This window comes from Camelina sativa, chromosome 10, assembly GCF_030686135.1.
Source record: "Camelina sativa cultivar CO46 ecotype springtype chromosome 10, ASM3068613v1".
Lineage (NCBI taxonomy): Eukaryota > Viridiplantae > Streptophyta > Magnoliopsida > Brassicales > Brassicaceae > Camelina > Camelina sativa.
The window spans coordinates 14,275,464-14,293,573 of NC_141889.1; the positions used below are offsets into that span (position 1 = coordinate 14,275,464).

At 38.0% G+C, this 18,110-nt stretch overlaps 2 protein-coding genes and 1 pseudogene across 2 annotated transcripts; 2 read left to right on the forward strand and 1 right to left on the reverse strand.

Moving 5' to 3' along the window:
• Positions 1-129: 129 nt before the first annotated feature.
• Positions 130-858, reverse strand: LOC147936127 (glutathione S-transferase T3 pseudogene; annotated as a pseudogene).
• A 9,757-nt stretch (positions 859-10,615) lies between these two features.
• LOC104719051 (selenium-binding protein 1) lies at positions 10,616-13,259 on the forward strand. Its single transcript, XM_010436896.3, has 7 exons — positions 10,616-10,990; positions 11,263-11,458; positions 11,567-11,794; positions 11,897-12,128; positions 12,218-12,325; positions 12,410-12,682; positions 12,771-13,259. Exons 1-7 carry the CDS (start codon positions 10,843-10,845, stop codon positions 13,050-13,052), a joined length of 1,467 nt encoding a protein of 488 aa, XP_010435198.1. The 5' UTR covers positions 10,616-10,842; the 3' UTR covers positions 13,053-13,259.
• A 1,780-nt stretch (positions 13,260-15,039) lies between these two features.
• LOC104719053 (uncharacterized) lies at positions 15,040-15,621 on the forward strand. The gene has a single exon (XM_010436898.3). The coding sequence runs from the start codon at positions 15,086-15,088 to the stop codon at positions 15,419-15,421; it is 336 nt and encodes a 111-aa protein (XP_010435200.1). The 5' UTR covers positions 15,040-15,085; the 3' UTR covers positions 15,422-15,621.
• The last annotated feature ends 2,489 nt before the right edge of the window (positions 15,622-18,110 follow it).

Below are 18,110 nucleotides of genomic sequence, written 5' to 3' on the forward strand. Positions count from 1 at the left end.
CTTGCTATGCGTCTCCTTCAATGCATATTCCTTCTCTCTCAAAGCAAAGTCACATTGCTTTAAATCATACATCCTCTTCAGTTCTAACATCTGAAACTCAAGCCATGCCTTCGATTGCTCCTCCGCAGTTTATGTATTGTTCACATTCCTTTTCGATTTACCCTTTGAAGCCTTAATACCAGGTGGCCTAGTTGTTGATTCATCCTCTTCATGTGGTTGGGAGCTTGAAGACTGAGCAGAGCCATCCACGCACTTCCTTCTTTTTTTTGTTGCAGTCCCTCTAGTAGATGAAGATGAACACCATTTCTGGTCATGCCTAAGCTCTCGCCATGCATGCTCCAAGGTGAACTTCACCTTATGATCATCGAAGTATATTTGGAGTGCTATCTTCATAACATCATCTTCATTCATCCCACTTGATCTCTGATTTTCTACAGCCTCATAGCATCCAACAAACTTGGACACTATATCATTAATCTTCCCCCACCTCTGCTTACAATGCATGGCCTCTCTATGTGGTCGACCTGCAGCCTTCTGACTTGATGCAAAATATTTTGCAATCCGAGACCAAAATGTTCCACCTTTTTGCTGATTTGAAGTGATTGCATCCTTGCTCGTGTTTAGCCAGGCACTGATGAGCAGAACATCATCTGCTGGTGACCATGTCGTTCTTGTTCTACGACCTACTTGTGTGGATCCAACTTCACTTGGAGCATCATTGGGACATTGGGTGCTAAAAACAGGGACTTGTGATGAACTGTCGTAAGGATGGGCGACTACATTTTGGGTACCCAGTTGACTATGTAAGAGGTCCATGAAGCAAGAGTTATCGGGATTCATGGAATCGGGTGAATCCATATCTTTTTTTTCTGTGTGGTTGTTAAAAGGAAAAGGAAAGAGATTGCTGAAAGATAATGGAAAGGAAGGCTTTTATTTATGTAAAAGTGTGTTGATACACAGAGTTTTAAACCCTATTTTCCTACTGCAAGTGCACAGCAAAGAAGTAGTACTTAGGGGTCGAATCCCACGAAGACCAAGTTTTACTCTATGGTTCTATTGGTTCAATTTCAAGCTAAGACAATTCAAAGTTGGGTTTGTTTGGTAACAGTAACGCGATTAAAACGGTATAAAAAGGCAATAGGCAAAACACTAGATCAGGGTAATTCTCGGGAATTTCAGAGATAGCAACTAAACAACTATTCATGGCATAGATTAAGTACCAGTCTAGAACTCAAACATAAATATAAACTGATCCACTGTCGTGGTATCAATAACTCTATCTGATCGATTCTGTGCGGAAACGCGGAGCACGTGCTCAGACATCCGGAGCACATGCTCGGCGGTCCATAAACCCTAAACTGTCGTTTGAGCCCAGAATCGCAGACAAGCATTAAAGAACAGGAATGATAAGTTCACAAATCACCTACACATCAACTTTCGCAGGTCTAGGATAATTTGCCCACTAATGTCTTTTCTAGCAACCTATTACACTTTTGATGAATAGATAAACCTAGAATCATAGATTGGGTGATCAAATCAACCTAAACATTAAGTCTAACAATAGTGAAGACAATCGATTATATAAAGCCCTATTTGTGTTCTGTTGCTAACCCATGAAACCCCTTTTGAAACCCCTAATCTAGCAAAGAAAACTACTCAGACATAGAGAAATGAATAACCAACATAGATGAGAAATTCAATACCATAAAAATATAAAAATCACAAGGGTTCAGAATATGCTTCACAAGGTAGCCGCTCTTCTCCCTCTCACAAAAGCGTCGCTCAAAAACCAAAAGAAAAAAGGTATATGCATCTCTCCTAAAAACCCTAGGTTAAATAGCATACAAGTAGAGAAAAATAAGGAAAGATTCCAAATTCAAATCTCCCTATTAAAAAGCGATCTCAGCCCTCTTTCTCTCACAAAGGATCGCCTAAAATAAGGGGAATTAGGCAGGGAATCGGCGCCTAGATGCTTGCCACGTGTCGTCATGAAACCGTAGAGTTGGGAGCATGTGCTCGGAAATCGGGAGCATGTGCTCCTGGGTCTAAAATCAGCTTTTCTGCTCCAATTCAACTCCTTTCTGCTCCGATTGCTCCTGCTGTTCCAATCCTTGCTTTTAGCTTCCTAGCCTCTCATTATAACCTGAAAAGGACTCAAACAACTACAAAACTATCAAATAAACGGGGTCAAAGTGAGTCAAAACCGTAACATATCAACTCCCCCGGACTTAGATCTTTGTTTGTCCTCAAACAAACTCAAACCAAGCGCCAAGAGAGCCAAGGTGGGAACTCGCAAAAATCTCAGAAACCGTGAGTACACCATGACCTGCAGACCACATGTGTTAGAACAAGCTATACCGATAAAATTCTCCAGCAAACATCTCCAAAACCAGAACCATAATTGGCAATCAAACCCAGAAAAAGATCACTTTCCAGACAAAGACTCTTTACATTCAATTAAAATTGGCGTGAGCTTCTCATTAAGGGCATTAAGCTAGTGAAATCGAAGCCTGGTAGATAAAAGGCTGTTTTAATGGTGGAGCTATAGAGTGTTTAGGAGTTACCATTACTTCGAAAGAGATGCAGGATATCGCACAAAATAGTAAGGGAGAGTGGACTCATTGATGTCCACAACCTCTAATCACTCTCCTCTTCTTATCTTCTCAAACTCAGCCTCTCTTTTCTCCTCAGGTTACAACGCATGCTCGGGGGTGTGTAACACTAGCTCTGGTCCCTTTCCATCATCCTTAAACTTTTTTTTTTTTTTTTTTTTTGATGAGACATATGAAGGATGATGGGGGATCTTCTTCTGATATTGCCCCAGGAGCATGCGGACCGTATCCTAGGCTCTCTCTCTGCTCAAAACAACTCGCGGACTCGGATTTATATAATTTCGGAGCAGGTGCTCGCTGGGTTGGAGCACGTGCTCTGCCCGTCCGGCTTTTTCCTCTTTGGTTCTCCAGCAAACAGCGAGTTAGAGATTGTGTCAGTCCTGCTCTCCCCGACCGTTTTGCACATAGCTGCACAGAATGAGAAAAGAAAAATACAAGTGCAAGTGGTTTGAAAGGAGGTTAGGCTCGGGGTGGTACTAACTTAAAATGAGCTAGCTATTCAGGATCAGCAAGATTGGCAAAATGAATAAGAAGTCCTGAATATGTGACATGTTCCCTATCCTAATGCCCAAAACGAAAAGAATTTAAATCCGGTTAGGTTCCAATAAAGTAGAGTCTAAATCTTTCTGGTGAAACCTTAATGGGATGAAGCTTTTCTGGCCAGGAGAAGGGTCCGAATGTGAAGAGGTATTAGATCGTCTCTGTACTCTTAGTTCTGCAACAATGGTCACTAGGAAAAACGGTCAAACTCACAAATGGTTAAAAACATCACAGATTTCGGTCATAATTCCCACAAGTTTTGGTTCGACTCACATGACAAACTGACTCAATAAAAAGAAAAATAAAGAAAACAAATGTCATAGGTGACCCTCCCCCGGACTTACTTCACACCGTCTCCGGTGTGAAAATAAGCCAAGCATGTGCATTGGGTTGCTCTTCTCTTTTTCTTTGGTTCTCAGTTCGCCGAGCATGTGCATCGGGTTGCTCGCGTCCGGCGAGCATGTGCTCCGCTTCTTCTTCCAACATTCCTGAAACCGAAAAGAGAAGAAACAAATCCTAAAAAGAAAAAGAAAAACTCAGCAATATATACCTGGTGGGTTGCCTCCCACCCAGCGCTTGTTTTAAGTCATTAGCTTGACTCAAAAGCTCCTTAGACAATAGGAGGGTCGCCTAGGGCGAAGGTTTCACCCCTTTCGTGCTCAGAGGCGGCAAGATATGGCTTCAGCCTCTGTCCATTCACCACAAATTCTCCTCCTTTTGTGTCCAGCAACACAATAGCCCCATATGGTCTAATCTCCTTGATGGTGAAGGGTTCGGACCATCGTGATCTTAGCTTTTCGGGAAACAGTTTCAGCCTAGAGTTGAACAACAAGACTTGATCATTAGGAGCAAAGGTCTTAGTGAGGATCCGCTTCTCATGGTAGGCTTTGGTACGCTCCTTGTAGAGTTTTGAGTTTTCATAGGCGAGGTGCCTAATCTCCTCTAGCTCATGCAGTTGCATCTTCCTCCTTTCATGGGCGCTCTTCGTGTCAAAGTTCAGCATTTTCACTGCCCAAGCAGCCTTGTACTCTAGCTCAACAGGAAGGTGACACGCCTTACCATACACCAAGTGAAACGGTGTAGTCCCCATGGGTGTTTTGTAGGCGGTTCTATAAGCCCATAGAGCCTCATCTAGCTTCAGAGACCAATCCTTCCTTGTTGTGTTCACTATTTTTTGCAAAATGCTCTTAATCTCCTGGTTAGAGATCTCAACTTGGCCGCTTGTTTGTGGGTGGTAGGGGGTGGCGACCTTATGCCTCACTCCATTCTTCTTGAGAAGACTCTCAAAGACCTTGTTAATGAAATGCGATCCACCATCGCTAATGACTACCCGTGGGACACCAAACCGTGGGAAAATAACCGACTTGAACATCTTGAGCACGGTCTTTGCATCATTATTGGGGCTGTCCAAAGCTTCTACCCACTTGGACACGTAATCGACAGCCACCAATATGTACTCATTGCCGAATGAGTTCGGGAAAGGTCCCATGAAGTCAATTCCCCAAACATCAAATACCTCAACCTCCAAGATGAAATTCTGAGGCATTTCATTCCTCCTGCTGATGTTCCCTTGTCTCTGACATGTGTCGCAAGTAGACACGAACCGCTGCGCATCTCTGAACATGGTAGGCCACCAATAACCCGCTTGAAGAGCTTTGGACACGGTTTTGAAAGTAGCAAAGTGTCCAGCATAGGGTGAGCTATGGCAATGAAACAAGACTCCAGGAACCTCCTCCTCAGTCACACACCTCCTGAAAACACCATCTGAGCAATGCCTATAGAGGTAAGGCTCATCCCAAAAATACCGCCTTATGTCTTTTAGGAACTTCTTCTTCTTGTTCCCCACAAACTCAGTAAGTTCTTTCTCTGCTGCTAGGTAGTTTGCATACTCTCCAAACCAAGGAAAACTCGGCTGTTTGTTGGTATCGATTGCCTTACACGGGGTTTTCGGAGCATGTGCTCCCAGGCGGAGCATGTGCTCGGCGGGATCAAAGGTGCCGATCGAGTAAACATGTTCTTCAGGAAGGCTATCATCCAAGGGTAGCTCTTCTTCTATCCTCATTCTTGACAAGTGATCTGCAACTCCGTTCTCAATACCCTTCTTGTCTTTAATCTCCAAGTCAAACTCTTGAAGCAACAAAATCCAACGGAGTAGCCTTGGTTTTGCATCCTTCTTGGTCAGTAGATACCTCAATGCTGCATGATCAGTGTGAACAACCACTTTGGAACCAACAAGGTATGATCAGAACTTCTCAAAAGCAAACACAACCGCTAAAATTTCTTTCTCGGTTGTAGCGTACTTGCACTGAGCCTCATCCAAGGTGCGGCTGGCATAGTATATCACGTACAGCTTCTTGTCTTTTCTCTTTCCCAGAACCGCTCCCACGGCAAAATCACTCGCATTAGTCATGACCTCAAAGGGAAGGTCCCAATCTGGCGGTTGTACAATCGGAGCGCTAACCAAGGCTTCCTTGATCGTGTGAAACGCTTCCAAGCAAGCAGAATCAAAATCAAACTTCACTTCCTTACACAACAGCTGGGTAAGTGGTCTTGCTATCTTGGAGAAATTCTTAATGAACCGTCTGTAGAAACCGGCGTGGCCAAGGAAACTGCGGATCCCTTTTACCGAATTAGGCGGTTGTAAACTCATCATCACCTCAACCTTGGCTTTGTCAACCTCAATCCCCTTTTCAGAAATCTTGTGTCCCAGCACTATCCCATCTCTGACCATGAAGTGGCATTTCTCCCAATTCAGCACCAGATGTTTGTCTTCACACCGCTGCAACACCCTGCACAAATTAGACAAACAAACGGAAAAGGAGCTCCCATAGACGGAGAAATCGTCCATGAAAACTTCCATTATATCCTCAATCAGGTCAGTGAAAATGGACATCATTGCACAAGCCAAACGGCATTCTGCGGTAAGCAAAGGTGCCGTAAGAACATGTGAATGTGGTCTTCTCTTGATTGTCGGGATGGATTGGGATCTGAAAGAAACCTGAATAGCCATCGAAGAAACAGTAGTAAGGATGGTTAGCCAATCTCTCAAGCATTTGATCAATAAACGGCAAAGGAAAATGATCCTTACGGGTCGCAACATTAAGTTTTCTATAGTCTATGCACATGCGATGTCCTGTAACTGTCCTAGTAGGAATCAACTCATCCTTATCATTCTTAACCACTGTAATTCCACCTTTCTTAGGAACTACATGAACTGGACTAATCCAGGAACTATCAGAAATAGCATAAATTACACCCGCATCAAGAAGTTTCATTATCTCTTTCTTAACAACATCCTTTAGATTCGGGTTCAACCTCCTCTGATGTTCTACCGAAGTCATTGATTCATCTTCTAGATGTATCCTATGCATACAAAGATCTGGTGAGATTCCTGGGATGTCATCTAGTGAATACCCTAGAGCATTTTTATACTTCCTAAGTTCACAAAGGAGCAAAGCGGTCTCTACATTGTTTAGTTCAGAGTTCACTATCACGGGGTATGTAGAGTTAGGACCTAGGAACGCGTACCTTAGCCCGGCTGGAAGTGGTTTTAGCTCTACCTTTGGAGCTCTTAACTCGCTCCAAGGACCGTCCGCTGACTTCACCGGAGCATGTGCGTCCGCTCTAAAGATTGTTTGATCAGTATTTTGATTCGAGATGTGTTAATCAATCAACAAGAAAAAAAATGAGGCAAAATTTCTCTCTGTTTGGAAAAATATCACGAAGTTGAAGAGATGGAAGAGATGGAGAGAAGAAAGAGAAAGAAGGGAAAAAAGATAAATGGTTTTTTATATAATTAATTTGACCAGTTAAATACAGACAGCACACCAACTCTTCCGAACAAGAGTTGGTGTTAAAACTTACTAAACAAGAGCCAACTCTTGTTGTTTTATCATTTTTGATTTATTTTTAATCTCAATTAAAATAAGAGTCTTCCTAAAAACTCTGTTAAAGTCACCAATGGACTTGCTCTAAGTGGTGGCTAGTTTCGTGATCCATATCATTGAAGTTGGTTACACTTTTACTAGTTACTACTACTCCTTTGTTGCTTATTATTCTACTCCGTGATAAGTTAACTTAACCGATTTAAACCGAACTGAACCAATCAAAACCGGTTGAGTTGTAGATAACGATGCTTCCAAAGTAAACGCTTTCAGATACAACGTATGTCACTACAAGAAAACAGTCGATTTGCGAGGGAAATCTGCGACGGCAAAATGCCCTCGCAAATTTGCGACGGATTTGCGAGTAGTTTGCTAGTTTAGCGAGGGTACTTGCAATTCCCTCGCAAAATTTTCGACGGCGAAATCCCTCGCAAATTTGCGACGGATTTACGACAGATTTGCGACTCCGCGAAACATCCTTGCAAAAACATCGCACTATTGCGAGGGAATAACGACTAAAAACATTAGCGAGGGATTTGAGACTGACTTGCAAGGGATAGTTGGCTTGCTCTCGCAAAAACATCGTTAATCCCTCGCAAATTCTATACCCTAAACACTAAATGCTTGAACCCTAAGCTTTTACACATTGCAATGGATTTTTGTGTATCAATGTGGATGTACATCTTCTATTGATATGTTTGGAATGGAAATTTCGCAAATATTGTTGTTGCACCACAACTTGATCATCAACTAACATGATGATCTACTAAACCCTAAAGTAGAAGAGGTGAATTATAAGAATTCAAAGTGTCTGATATTGGAGAAGATTCTAATGATGATAACGTAATTTCTAATAGTTTAGAAAATAAATCCGAATGAGCACAATTGTATATTTTCATGTTTTTTTTATAAAACATATTTATAGTTTTGCGATGGATTTGCGTTGTACTTGCGAGAAAATCCTCGCAAAATGGTCGTTAATCCCTAGCAATACTCAATACCCTAAATATTATATGCGAGGGATTTGCGAGGCATACCCTAAACACTTAAACATTGCGATGGATTTGCGATGAGTCCTAGCTACTCCCTCACAAAATCGTAAACCCTAGACACGCAAAGGTTGCGAGGGAAATATGAGTGTTCCTAGCTAATCCCTCACAATTTTAAACATTGCGAGGGATTTGCGAGTAGTCCTTGTTAATCCTTCGCAAAATTAAAAACCCTAGATACTCAAAGGTTGCGAGGGAATTACGAGGAATATGAGTGTTCCTAACTAATCCCTCACAATTTTAAACATTGTGAGGGAATTGCGAGTGGTGCTTGTTAATCCCTCGCAAAATTGTAAACCCTAGACACTCAAATGTTGCGAGGGAATTACGAGGAATCCTAGCTAATCCCTCGCAATTTAAGTTTATTGCAAGGGATTTGCGAGGTAGCCTAGGTAATCCCTCACAAATATTGCTAGGGCTTTGCGACGCTTTAAAAAGTTTATATATACAAGACCAATCGTGGTTTGAGCTTGCTCAAACCCAAAACACTCGCCGTCAAACCCTAAACGCTAATTCTCTTTCTCTTTCGATCGAACCCTAATCCTTTTCCGATCTTCTTCTTCCGATATTCTTCTTCCCATCTTCTTCTTCCGGTGTTCTTCTTCTGGTGTTTCTCCTCCGACCTCGTCCTCTCTGGTGTTCTTCTTCCAACCTCGTACTTTCTGGTATTCTTCTTTCAGTGTTCTTCTTCCGACCTCGTCCTCTCCGTTATCCTCTCTAGATCTGAAAGGTAAATCTTCTCGCATATGATTTTTTCTTCTCTACTTTTATTTGTTAACTAATCAACCTCTTTTTTGTTTCTTTCAAGTCTGAGATCACTGGGGAGTTAACTCCGGATTTCCTACGAATCTTAGAAGACACTCATCGAAAACCAGATGGCTCATTTACGGATGGCAAGTCTGAGTCCGTGTTCAATGAGGTGTCGTCCAAGATTCAAGAGTTAGAATCTGAGCTTTGCACAAGGGAGAATGGAGAGAGTTCTGCTTCTGGTGGGGTGCCCATTCATATCAAAAACAAAATTTACACTGAGGTAAGATACACGTTCTTAGTTCTTTTTTAAAAAAATACTCAATGGTTGAACTGTGTGGTTAAGTTAGTTTTTAGTGCTTCTGGTGTGTTCAGTTGCCAATCGTATATTGCTATCGATTGTCTTGTTAATGATTTTGTGATATCTTAGGATTGTTTTGTATATGATAACTTAGGATTGTTTTGTATGTGATAACTTAGGATTGTTTTGTATGTGATAACATGCGATTGTTTAGTTTGTGATAACTTCCTTGTTTAGTTTGTGATAACTTGGGATTGTTTAGTTTGTGATAACTTGCAATTGTTTAGTATGCGATCCATTGTTTTCTTTTGTATGTTTGTAACTTGTCGTTTGTTGGTTTGTCTTTAGGTTGCTTCGAAGAAGAAAAACAGAATTTTTGGGGTTGGTTCTCTGCAGCTTAAAGCGTCCTCTACCAGTAGCTGTCCGCAACCTCTGTCTCCAGCTAATGATCCGGTTATCTTGGCTCAGAAGCTTGCTGCCGCTGAGGAATGCATTCAAACCCAGGCAACTCAAATCCAAACCCATGCGAGTCAAATCCATGAAAGTAGTCAAAGAATGCATAGCTATGATGCATACTTTGACTATCTCGCGGAAAAGAATCTTGAGTTTGCTGCCAAGTTTCGATACCCGACCAACCAACAAGGGAGCAACCCAGAAGGCACCAACCAGGAAGGCACCAACCCAGAGGGCAACACAGGTGAAACGGGAGCAGCTGGTAGCCAAACTGGGACCAGAAACGTGACCTCTCTCTCTCAATCCTTTTAAAAACTCTTCTCACTTTGTTCTGATATCCCCGTGAGGGAGAAAACTTAAACATGACTTTTGTTTTGTAATATTTATGTTTTATTCTATTTTGAATTTTCAATTCTGTTCTTTTTATTATTTTTTTTTTTAACATCTAAAACATTATTCACAAAAAAAAATCAAATATAAAAATGGTAAAAGAAAAAAAAATTAAAAATGAAGAATTGCTACAAATTAGCGAATACCAACAGTACTAGGCAGATGGACGTCGCAAAGTAGTCGCAAAATTTGCGACGGATCAAACATTGCGATGGAAAAAAGTCCTCGCAATTTGCTTGACAATTGCGAGTACAAACGTCTCTCGCAATGTGCGTGGGATTTGTGAGGAATATATCCCTCGCAAATTGCGTTAGATTTGCGAGGGAAAATATCCCTCGCAAAATTTACGAGGGAATTGCGATGTCAGCTTATTTGCGCGAAGCGATTTGCGAGGAATAGTTGTGTCTCGCAAATCCCTTGGAACTGTCGATTTGCGAGGGAATTGTGATGGATTCTTTCATCACAAATCGACTGTTTTCTTGTAGTGTGTAGACAGTTGACGAATTATATTTAATCAATTTTGTCAACGGACATTATTTGGTTAAATTGATTTTTTTATCTAATCTGTTTGTTGCATGGAGACGCATTTTAATTATACATACATCACTATACAATAATACAACTTACTAATTTTGCAGTAATCTGACTTTTTTTATTGAATATTGTTTCTCCTTCACATGCCTAACATTAGTTACGTGGATTAGGGTGAGTCACTATATAGATATCGTTCACTCGCATACGTCCAAAAGCTTCCCGTGTGTTGGCGTTACACTAAAAAAAGGCACGTTAGAGACGTGTAGCTTAACCACTGTCCCCTGCTATATACAATTCAAGATTTGACTTCACAGAGAGAGAGAGAGAGAGATATGGCGACGGAAACTGAAGTAATGGCTCCGGTGAGCAACGGCGGAGGCAAAGAATGTTGCAAGTACGGTGGTCCTGGTTACGCAACGCCTCTCGCTGCCATGTCTGGTCCTCGTGAAAAGCTCATCTATGTCACTTCCGTCTACGCAGGTACGTACAGATCATTTTTTTTTTATAATGTTCAAGAATTTAGATCGAAAGTTTTCAAAGTTAGAATCTTTACCTTTAATTCAAGATTTAGTAGGTCCTATGGAATCTTCAGATCGAGTGACTAATGTTTTTTTTTCTATTACCGGATCTGATCTTGATGTATGAAACGATGTCTTATGTCTTTTACTTAAATTGAACAAGAAAATGTCGGAAAAATACTGGTTCCTCTCTGTATCTAACTTTTGATTGGTGGTTTTTTTTTTTTTTAAAAGGAACTGGAATAGAGAAACCGGATTATTTGGCGACGGTGGATGTGGATCCAAACTCGCCTTCGTATTCAAGTGTTATTCATAGATTACCAATGCCTTTTGTTGGTGATGAGCTTCATCACTCTGGTTGGAACTCTTGTAGTTCTTGTCATGGTGATGCTTCTGCTGATAGACGTTATCTTGTCTTACCATCTCTTGTGTAAAAAGATCCTTAAGCCTTTTCATTTTCCATTTTGGCCCTCTCATTACTTTTGTAAGTTTTACTAAATAGATTTTTTTGTTGTCTTTTCTTGATTGTGGGATGAAGATCTGGTCGCATTTATGCGATTGACACTAAAGAAAACCCGAGGGCTCCGTCTTTGTATAAGTATGTAGATCCTAAAGAGATTGCTGATAAGACTGGATTGGCGTTTCCACATACGGCTCATTGCCTTGCTACAGGGGAGATCTTGGTGTCGTGTCTTGGAGATGAAGAGGGGAACGCCAAGGGGAATGGGTTTCTTCTTCTTGATTCTGATTTTAACATCAAGAATAGGTTATGTGATACCATGTTATGTTCTTATGTAGACATAAGACAAAAAGTTAGAAGCATGTAACTAGAATTGATGTGTATGTTTTTTTTGGGGATGTTATTCAGGTGGGAAAAGCCAGGACATAGTCCTTTGTATGGGTATGATTTTTGGTACCAACCTCGTCACAAGACCATGATCAGCACATCTTGGGGAGCACCTAAAGCCTTCTCCAAAGGTTTTGATCTCCAGCACGTTGCTGATGGCTTGTATGGAAGTCATCTACATGTTTATAGTTGGCCAGGTGGTGAAATGAAACAATTGATTGACCTTGGACCGACTGGTCTATTGCCTTTGGAGGTAACATTATCACACATCTCTTTTAAACTACATATATGAAAGGGCTAAACTTGACCGGTTGTTTCTCTTAAACTTATATGTGGTTGCAGATTAGATTCTTGCATGAACCGTCTAAAGATACAGGGTATGTTGGGAGTGCCTTGTCGAGTAATATGATAAGATTTTTCAAGAACAGTGATGAAACATGGAGCCATGAGGCAAGTGTAGTTACTGAATCTTCTTTTTTTTTTTGGTTCTTACAAATCTATGACTAACCAGCAATGTGTACCAACTTGTTTTAGGTGGTTATATCAGTTAAACCCCTGAAAGTAGAAAACTGGATTCTTCCAGAGATGCCGGGGCTTATCACCGACTTCTTGATCTCCCTAGATGATCGATTTCTCTACTTTGTGAACTGGCTCCATGGAGACGTTCGTCAGTACAACATCGAGGACCCTAAAAACCCTGTCTTGACAGGACAAATTTGGGTCGGAGGGTTACTTAAAAAGGGAAGTCCTGTTAAGGCGGTTGGAGAAGACGGTAACACTTACCAAATTAATGTTCCTCAGATCAAGGTTTGTGCCAGAAATTTTAATCTTTTGAGGATTTAATTATAAGTTTCACAATTTGCATTACATAGAAGCTCTGTGTTGGTGATGTCAGGGTAACTATCTAAGAGGAGGACCTCAAATGATCCAGCTGAGCCTTGATGGGAAACGTTTGTATGCAACAAACTCGCTGTTCAGCGCATGGGATCGTCAGTTTTACCCGGAAATCATGGAGAAAGGCTCACACATAATTCAGATTGATGTTGATACAGACAAAGGTGGTCTCACCTTAAACCCTGACTTGTTTGTAGACTTTGGTGATGAACCAGAGGGTCCTGCGCTTGCCCATGAGATGAGATATCCAGGTGGAGACTGCACCTCAGATATCTGGATATGAAATTGGCATGCTTAAAGAGTGAGTTATGTGTGTGAAGTTTAAAATGAGTTTTATTGGTTGTTGTGTGTTATATAAAAGTTGAATAAAAAAGGGAGTAGAAGAGGTCATTAGATGATCCAGATAAAACACTTGTTTGTACACTTAAGTTAGGCTCCTTGTGTCTCTTATGTAATAAATTAAACTAATAAAAATTTCTACATTTCTACACTCCGGTTCCATTTTTTTTGTTTTCAGTATTCTTTTCGGTTTTGTTGTTCACGTTTGAGTGTCAGTGTGTCACCCCATATAAAAGAATATGATGGAAGGAAAAAAAAAAAAAAAAAGCATTCGCGGAATGAAGAGATAAGAGGGACCTATGGAAAATGTGGTCAGACATTTATAATAGAGTCCGACCACAACAACCTACTCACTGATACCTAGATAGATATATATTATAAAAGATTGAAGAACCTTCATAAACTTTAATATTTTTTTCTATTTCAAATTCTGGATTATTATATAATAATTTTGCAACTTTTATTATATAGAAATAAAAAGAAATATACTAAAAATAACATCTCTTATGTCAATGATACTAAATGAAATATTAAATAAATAGAATTGGAATATGGATAGAATATAATGAAATAAAACCGCTTTGAAATTCCTTATAAATTTAGGCATGAAACAGAGCTATTATAAAAAAGTTCTGCGAATTACTAAGGAAAGTTCGAGTTCATATTGGTCATGAGTTGAGAACGAGAATTGAAATTTATGAGATCTAATCTCCCGTTGTTCTTCAGTAGCTCAACGGTAAAGTGTTTACCAGTCAGCATTAATTGATTGGTAGTAGGTTCGAATCATTGTGTTGTTGTTGATGTATAATCATGATTGTTTATATATTAAAAATATTTTTTTTATTGGTTTATTTATATTGACAACACGAAAAAAGTTAACACAATTTTTTTCATGTTATTTTCACACATAATTCAGTAAGACGTTCAAGTTGACAAAAAAAAAACCCACTTGTACAACTACAAGTATCTGTCTTTTATTATATTTCGTTTTTCCGTGTTAACCAAATTTGTTGATTAGGTCTCCACCGTTCCCTTCACAATATAGTTTTCATAACTTTAGTCCTTATTATACTTTTCACCTGCTGCAACGTGGGCCGTTGCTGAAGACATCAATTAAGTAGGCGCAAAGGGGGGCTAAGAATCGTGAGTCGTCGTCTCACCTCATATTTTGGAATAGGATTCTTATGAGATAACGATATTTTCGCATCATCAGAACAATCCGAATTTGCCAAAGTATTATTCAATTCCGACTTACACAGTGTTCTTATTTTTGAAAATCAGTTTACGAAGGCGAATTTGCTAATAATTAGTTATTTTACTCTCCTTGATTACATGAGCTTTTAGGCCTTGTTATATGCTACACAATGGGAAAACGATATACGCAAGTTTTATGAAGCTATTTAAAATATTAATATACTTTTAACTTTTAGCTTTGCATTTTTTTTCTTCTGATTATAGATCTTTTCATTTGTAAATAACATAGATAAAATATCATTACAAGATCTTTTTTAAACAAATGTTTAACCAAAATGTGTGTATATATTACAAATAATGTTCTACCATCCACACCGAATAAATCTAAACTACATACACTATAACTTAACGACCAACGTTGATAACTTAATACCAATTTACCATGTTATGGTTTTATGCTTGCATGAAGAGAGTATGGGCTAAAATTCTGGTATCTTTCTTAGTTAAAAAATAGTTGATTGTAATATAGTACCATTTCGTGGATCACACGTAGTCACGTACGGTACTACTTGATTTAATTTTTCTTCGGGGACATCCGATTACATTTAATTATTCTCGAATACCCTTTTTGAAAAGTGAAAATTCGATAAGATAACGAAAGTTAAAAAAGATACGCTTAAGCACTACAAGTTACAAACCAAAACTACCACTATAAATTATGATGTAGCCCCTACCAGTACCAATAAATATATATAACTCAAAGTACAAAGAACATCATCAAGCATGGAGTACTACACATTTACCGAAAACGACGAAGAACGTGTATCTGGAAATCATCACGTGAAGAACACGTGGGTGAAAGAACGTTACGAGAGCGATGAAGAAGATGGAGAGGTGAACAAACTTATCCTAAAGGAAGATGAAGAAACTAAGGATATGGTGACATCACCGAGTGGTGAGAGGATGATGTTGACGAGTAAGGTTAGGTACCTCAACTATGGAGCTCTCAAACATGACACGGGGGCTCCGGCAGCTTCCGGTGGTGGAGGAAGAGCCTTGCCTCTTCCGTCGAACAGGTACCACCGTGGCCACCCCAAGTACTACAGATGCAGGGGTTGAAGTGAAACCTTTCAGCAGATAAAAATAATTTCGAATACAAAAACCCTATATTGTATAATAATTAATAAGTTGAGTATGTATACTCCATATGCAACCTGTGTTATCTATGTGCTTTTTTTTTGTTGTTGTGAAAGTTATCTATGAGCTGGTTATTCCCGCTTTTATAGACTAATTAAAAGAAACAACCAATTATGGAAGTATATGGAACTGACCATCATCATCAACTTTTATTGTTTTAGTAATTTGGCCAGTTGGTCTGATTTTCAGATTTATTATGTTCCCGTACCAACAGTATACGACATATATAATTCAAGATTAGAATTATGTATAGGACAATTCTCGTTAGCATCAATATAGTTTTTGTTTTCAAATTTAGCACATCTACTCTAAAGTTTCAAAATAATATAGTGTATTTCAAAATTAAACCCCAAACTCTAGATAATAAATCATATATCTCAAACTTATACCCTAAATATCTATTATATTAAAGCAGAAGTCAAAACGTCCCACATTCAATCTCAGGCACGGATTACTGTTTTGTCATTAATGAAAAGTGCCCTTGACGTTGAAATACTTTGCCCATAGACGTAAATTTACCTATTTTCGCATTAAAAATAAATCAAAAAAATCGACAACTTAAATCTAATTGCAAAAAAAGATATTTCTAAAAAGAGAATTTGCTACATATATCCCTATAATTTTCGGAAAACACCCTTTTTACAATTATGGTTCAGTTTTCTTAATGGGCTTATTAAATTAACGGGCTTCTGCAGCAAAAAAAAAACCCGACGACCATACACCTCCTTACTGTAAATTAATGGGCTTATTAAATTAACGGGCTTTTGCAGCAAAAAAAAACCCGACGACCATACACCTCCTTACTGTAAACCCTAAAAAATATACACTTTCTTACTGTAAACCCTAGAAATAAAAAGGTCCTTTACAACTATAAATATAATGTTATCGTTTGCTTTCACCATAACTCAACAATGAAAAGAAAAAAAGAAAACTCTCCTCCCTTGAATTTATAGTTTTATAAACTTCAAAACTGCTTCTATCATGTTATCGAAATTGTATTTGTATACCGATTGTGTTTTTTTTTATGATTCATCTACTGATCCTATTTATTTTGTTTTTTCGTATAGTGGTTTCTTGGAAAGTAAGATCCACTAATCATAAAGCTTAGGTTGTTGTTGGTTCACCTTACAAAAAAAGGTATAATATTGTGCTTTTTTGGTTTAGGTTTTACGTTTAATTCTTTAATCATGCTCTCAAAGTTTATATTTGTTTTCCTATTCTCTATTTTATTATGAGCCAATTAATCGACTTATAGTTTAATAAATTTCAAAAATTCTACTATCATGTTCTCGAATTTATATTTGTATATCGATTGTGCTGATTTTTATGATTCATCGACTGATCCTATTATTTTCCTGTTTGTATAGTGGTTTCTTGGAAAGCAAGATCCACTAATCATAAAGCTTTGGTTGCTGTTGGTTCACCTTACAAAAAGATATAATATTGTGTTTTTTTGGTTGAGGTTTCACGTTTAAATCTTTAATCATGTTCTCAAAATTTATATTTGTATTCCGATTCACTGTTTTATTATGAGCCAATTAATCGACTGATTGACTCATTCTTTTTATTTTCATGTTCGTATAGTTGTTTCTTGAACATAAGATCCATAAATCATAATGCTTTGGTTGTTCTTTGTTCACTTTTTAAAAAGAGTATAATAATGATGCTTATTTTCCAGCTGAATCGATCAAATTTTTTTTTCTAATTAATATCAAGTATTATTTTATATAATCACAATGCTTATATCGATTGTATTTTTCTCTTATAACTGATCTCATAATTTGATTTTTACTTGGATTGCCATATTTGCAGGAAAACTATAATCGTAAATAGCCATGTATATTCTCGGGTATGTGGAATCGAAATTTTTTAAAATTCCTTTTTAGTTTCAATTTAATTAGATTAATTATTTCCATGTTTTAAATTATTACTTAAAAAAATATATATATATTGAACAGAATATACCTAAAGAACACCACAATGGCGATGGTCGTGATGATGATGTTGTGATTCGTTCGACAACTGCAAGAACTAAATTCTCGGAATGGATTTTATTTAATACACAAGCTCTTCAAGCCAAAAAAATCACTTATTCTGAAATCCCATATCAATTTGTTTGGTGTCATAAAGAGATGATATGGAAGCCAAGCTCAAAGAGAAGACACTTTTTTTTTACCCTACAATGTTGCTGTTGCATTTGTTCCTTTGGTTTAGTTTTTATTTATTTTAATGTAACAATAATTTAATTATTAATATATTGATCTTTTATCTTTTAAAATATTACACTTTTTTGAATTTTGACTAATAGAATCATTAATTACTAATTTTGATAATATTTAATTTGTGAATAAATTTATTATAAATGTTTCTGACAATATTTATAAATTATTTTATTGTAAATAAAAAAATTATTTAAAAATTATTTTATTATAAATTAAAAAATTATACATAAATAAATAAAAAATAAAAATGTATATTTTTAAACTTATATAATTTCGTAAATTTAAACGATGAATATGTAAGAAAATTTTATTATATACCTTCATTTGTAAAAATCAAACTCGCAAAGGAGAAAGCCCACGATTTTTAAGAAATTTACAAATTTGAAATG

Coding starts and splice junctions, on each gene's coding strand:
- LOC104719053 (XM_010436898.3), top strand. CDS start 15,086: ATGGAGTACTACACATTTACCGAAAACGACGAAGAACGTGTATCTGGA.
- LOC104719051 (XM_010436896.3), top strand. CDS start 10,843: ATGGCGACGGAAACTGAAGTAATGGCTCCGGTGAGCAACGGCGGAGGC. Junction 12,129..12,217: donor CTGGTCTATTGCCTTTGGAG/GTAACATTATCA, acceptor ATGTGGTTGCAG/ATTAGATTCTTGCATGAACC. Junction 12,683..12,770: donor TTAATGTTCCTCAGATCAAG/GTTTGTGCCAGA, acceptor TGGTGATGTCAG/GGTAACTATCTAAGAGGAGG.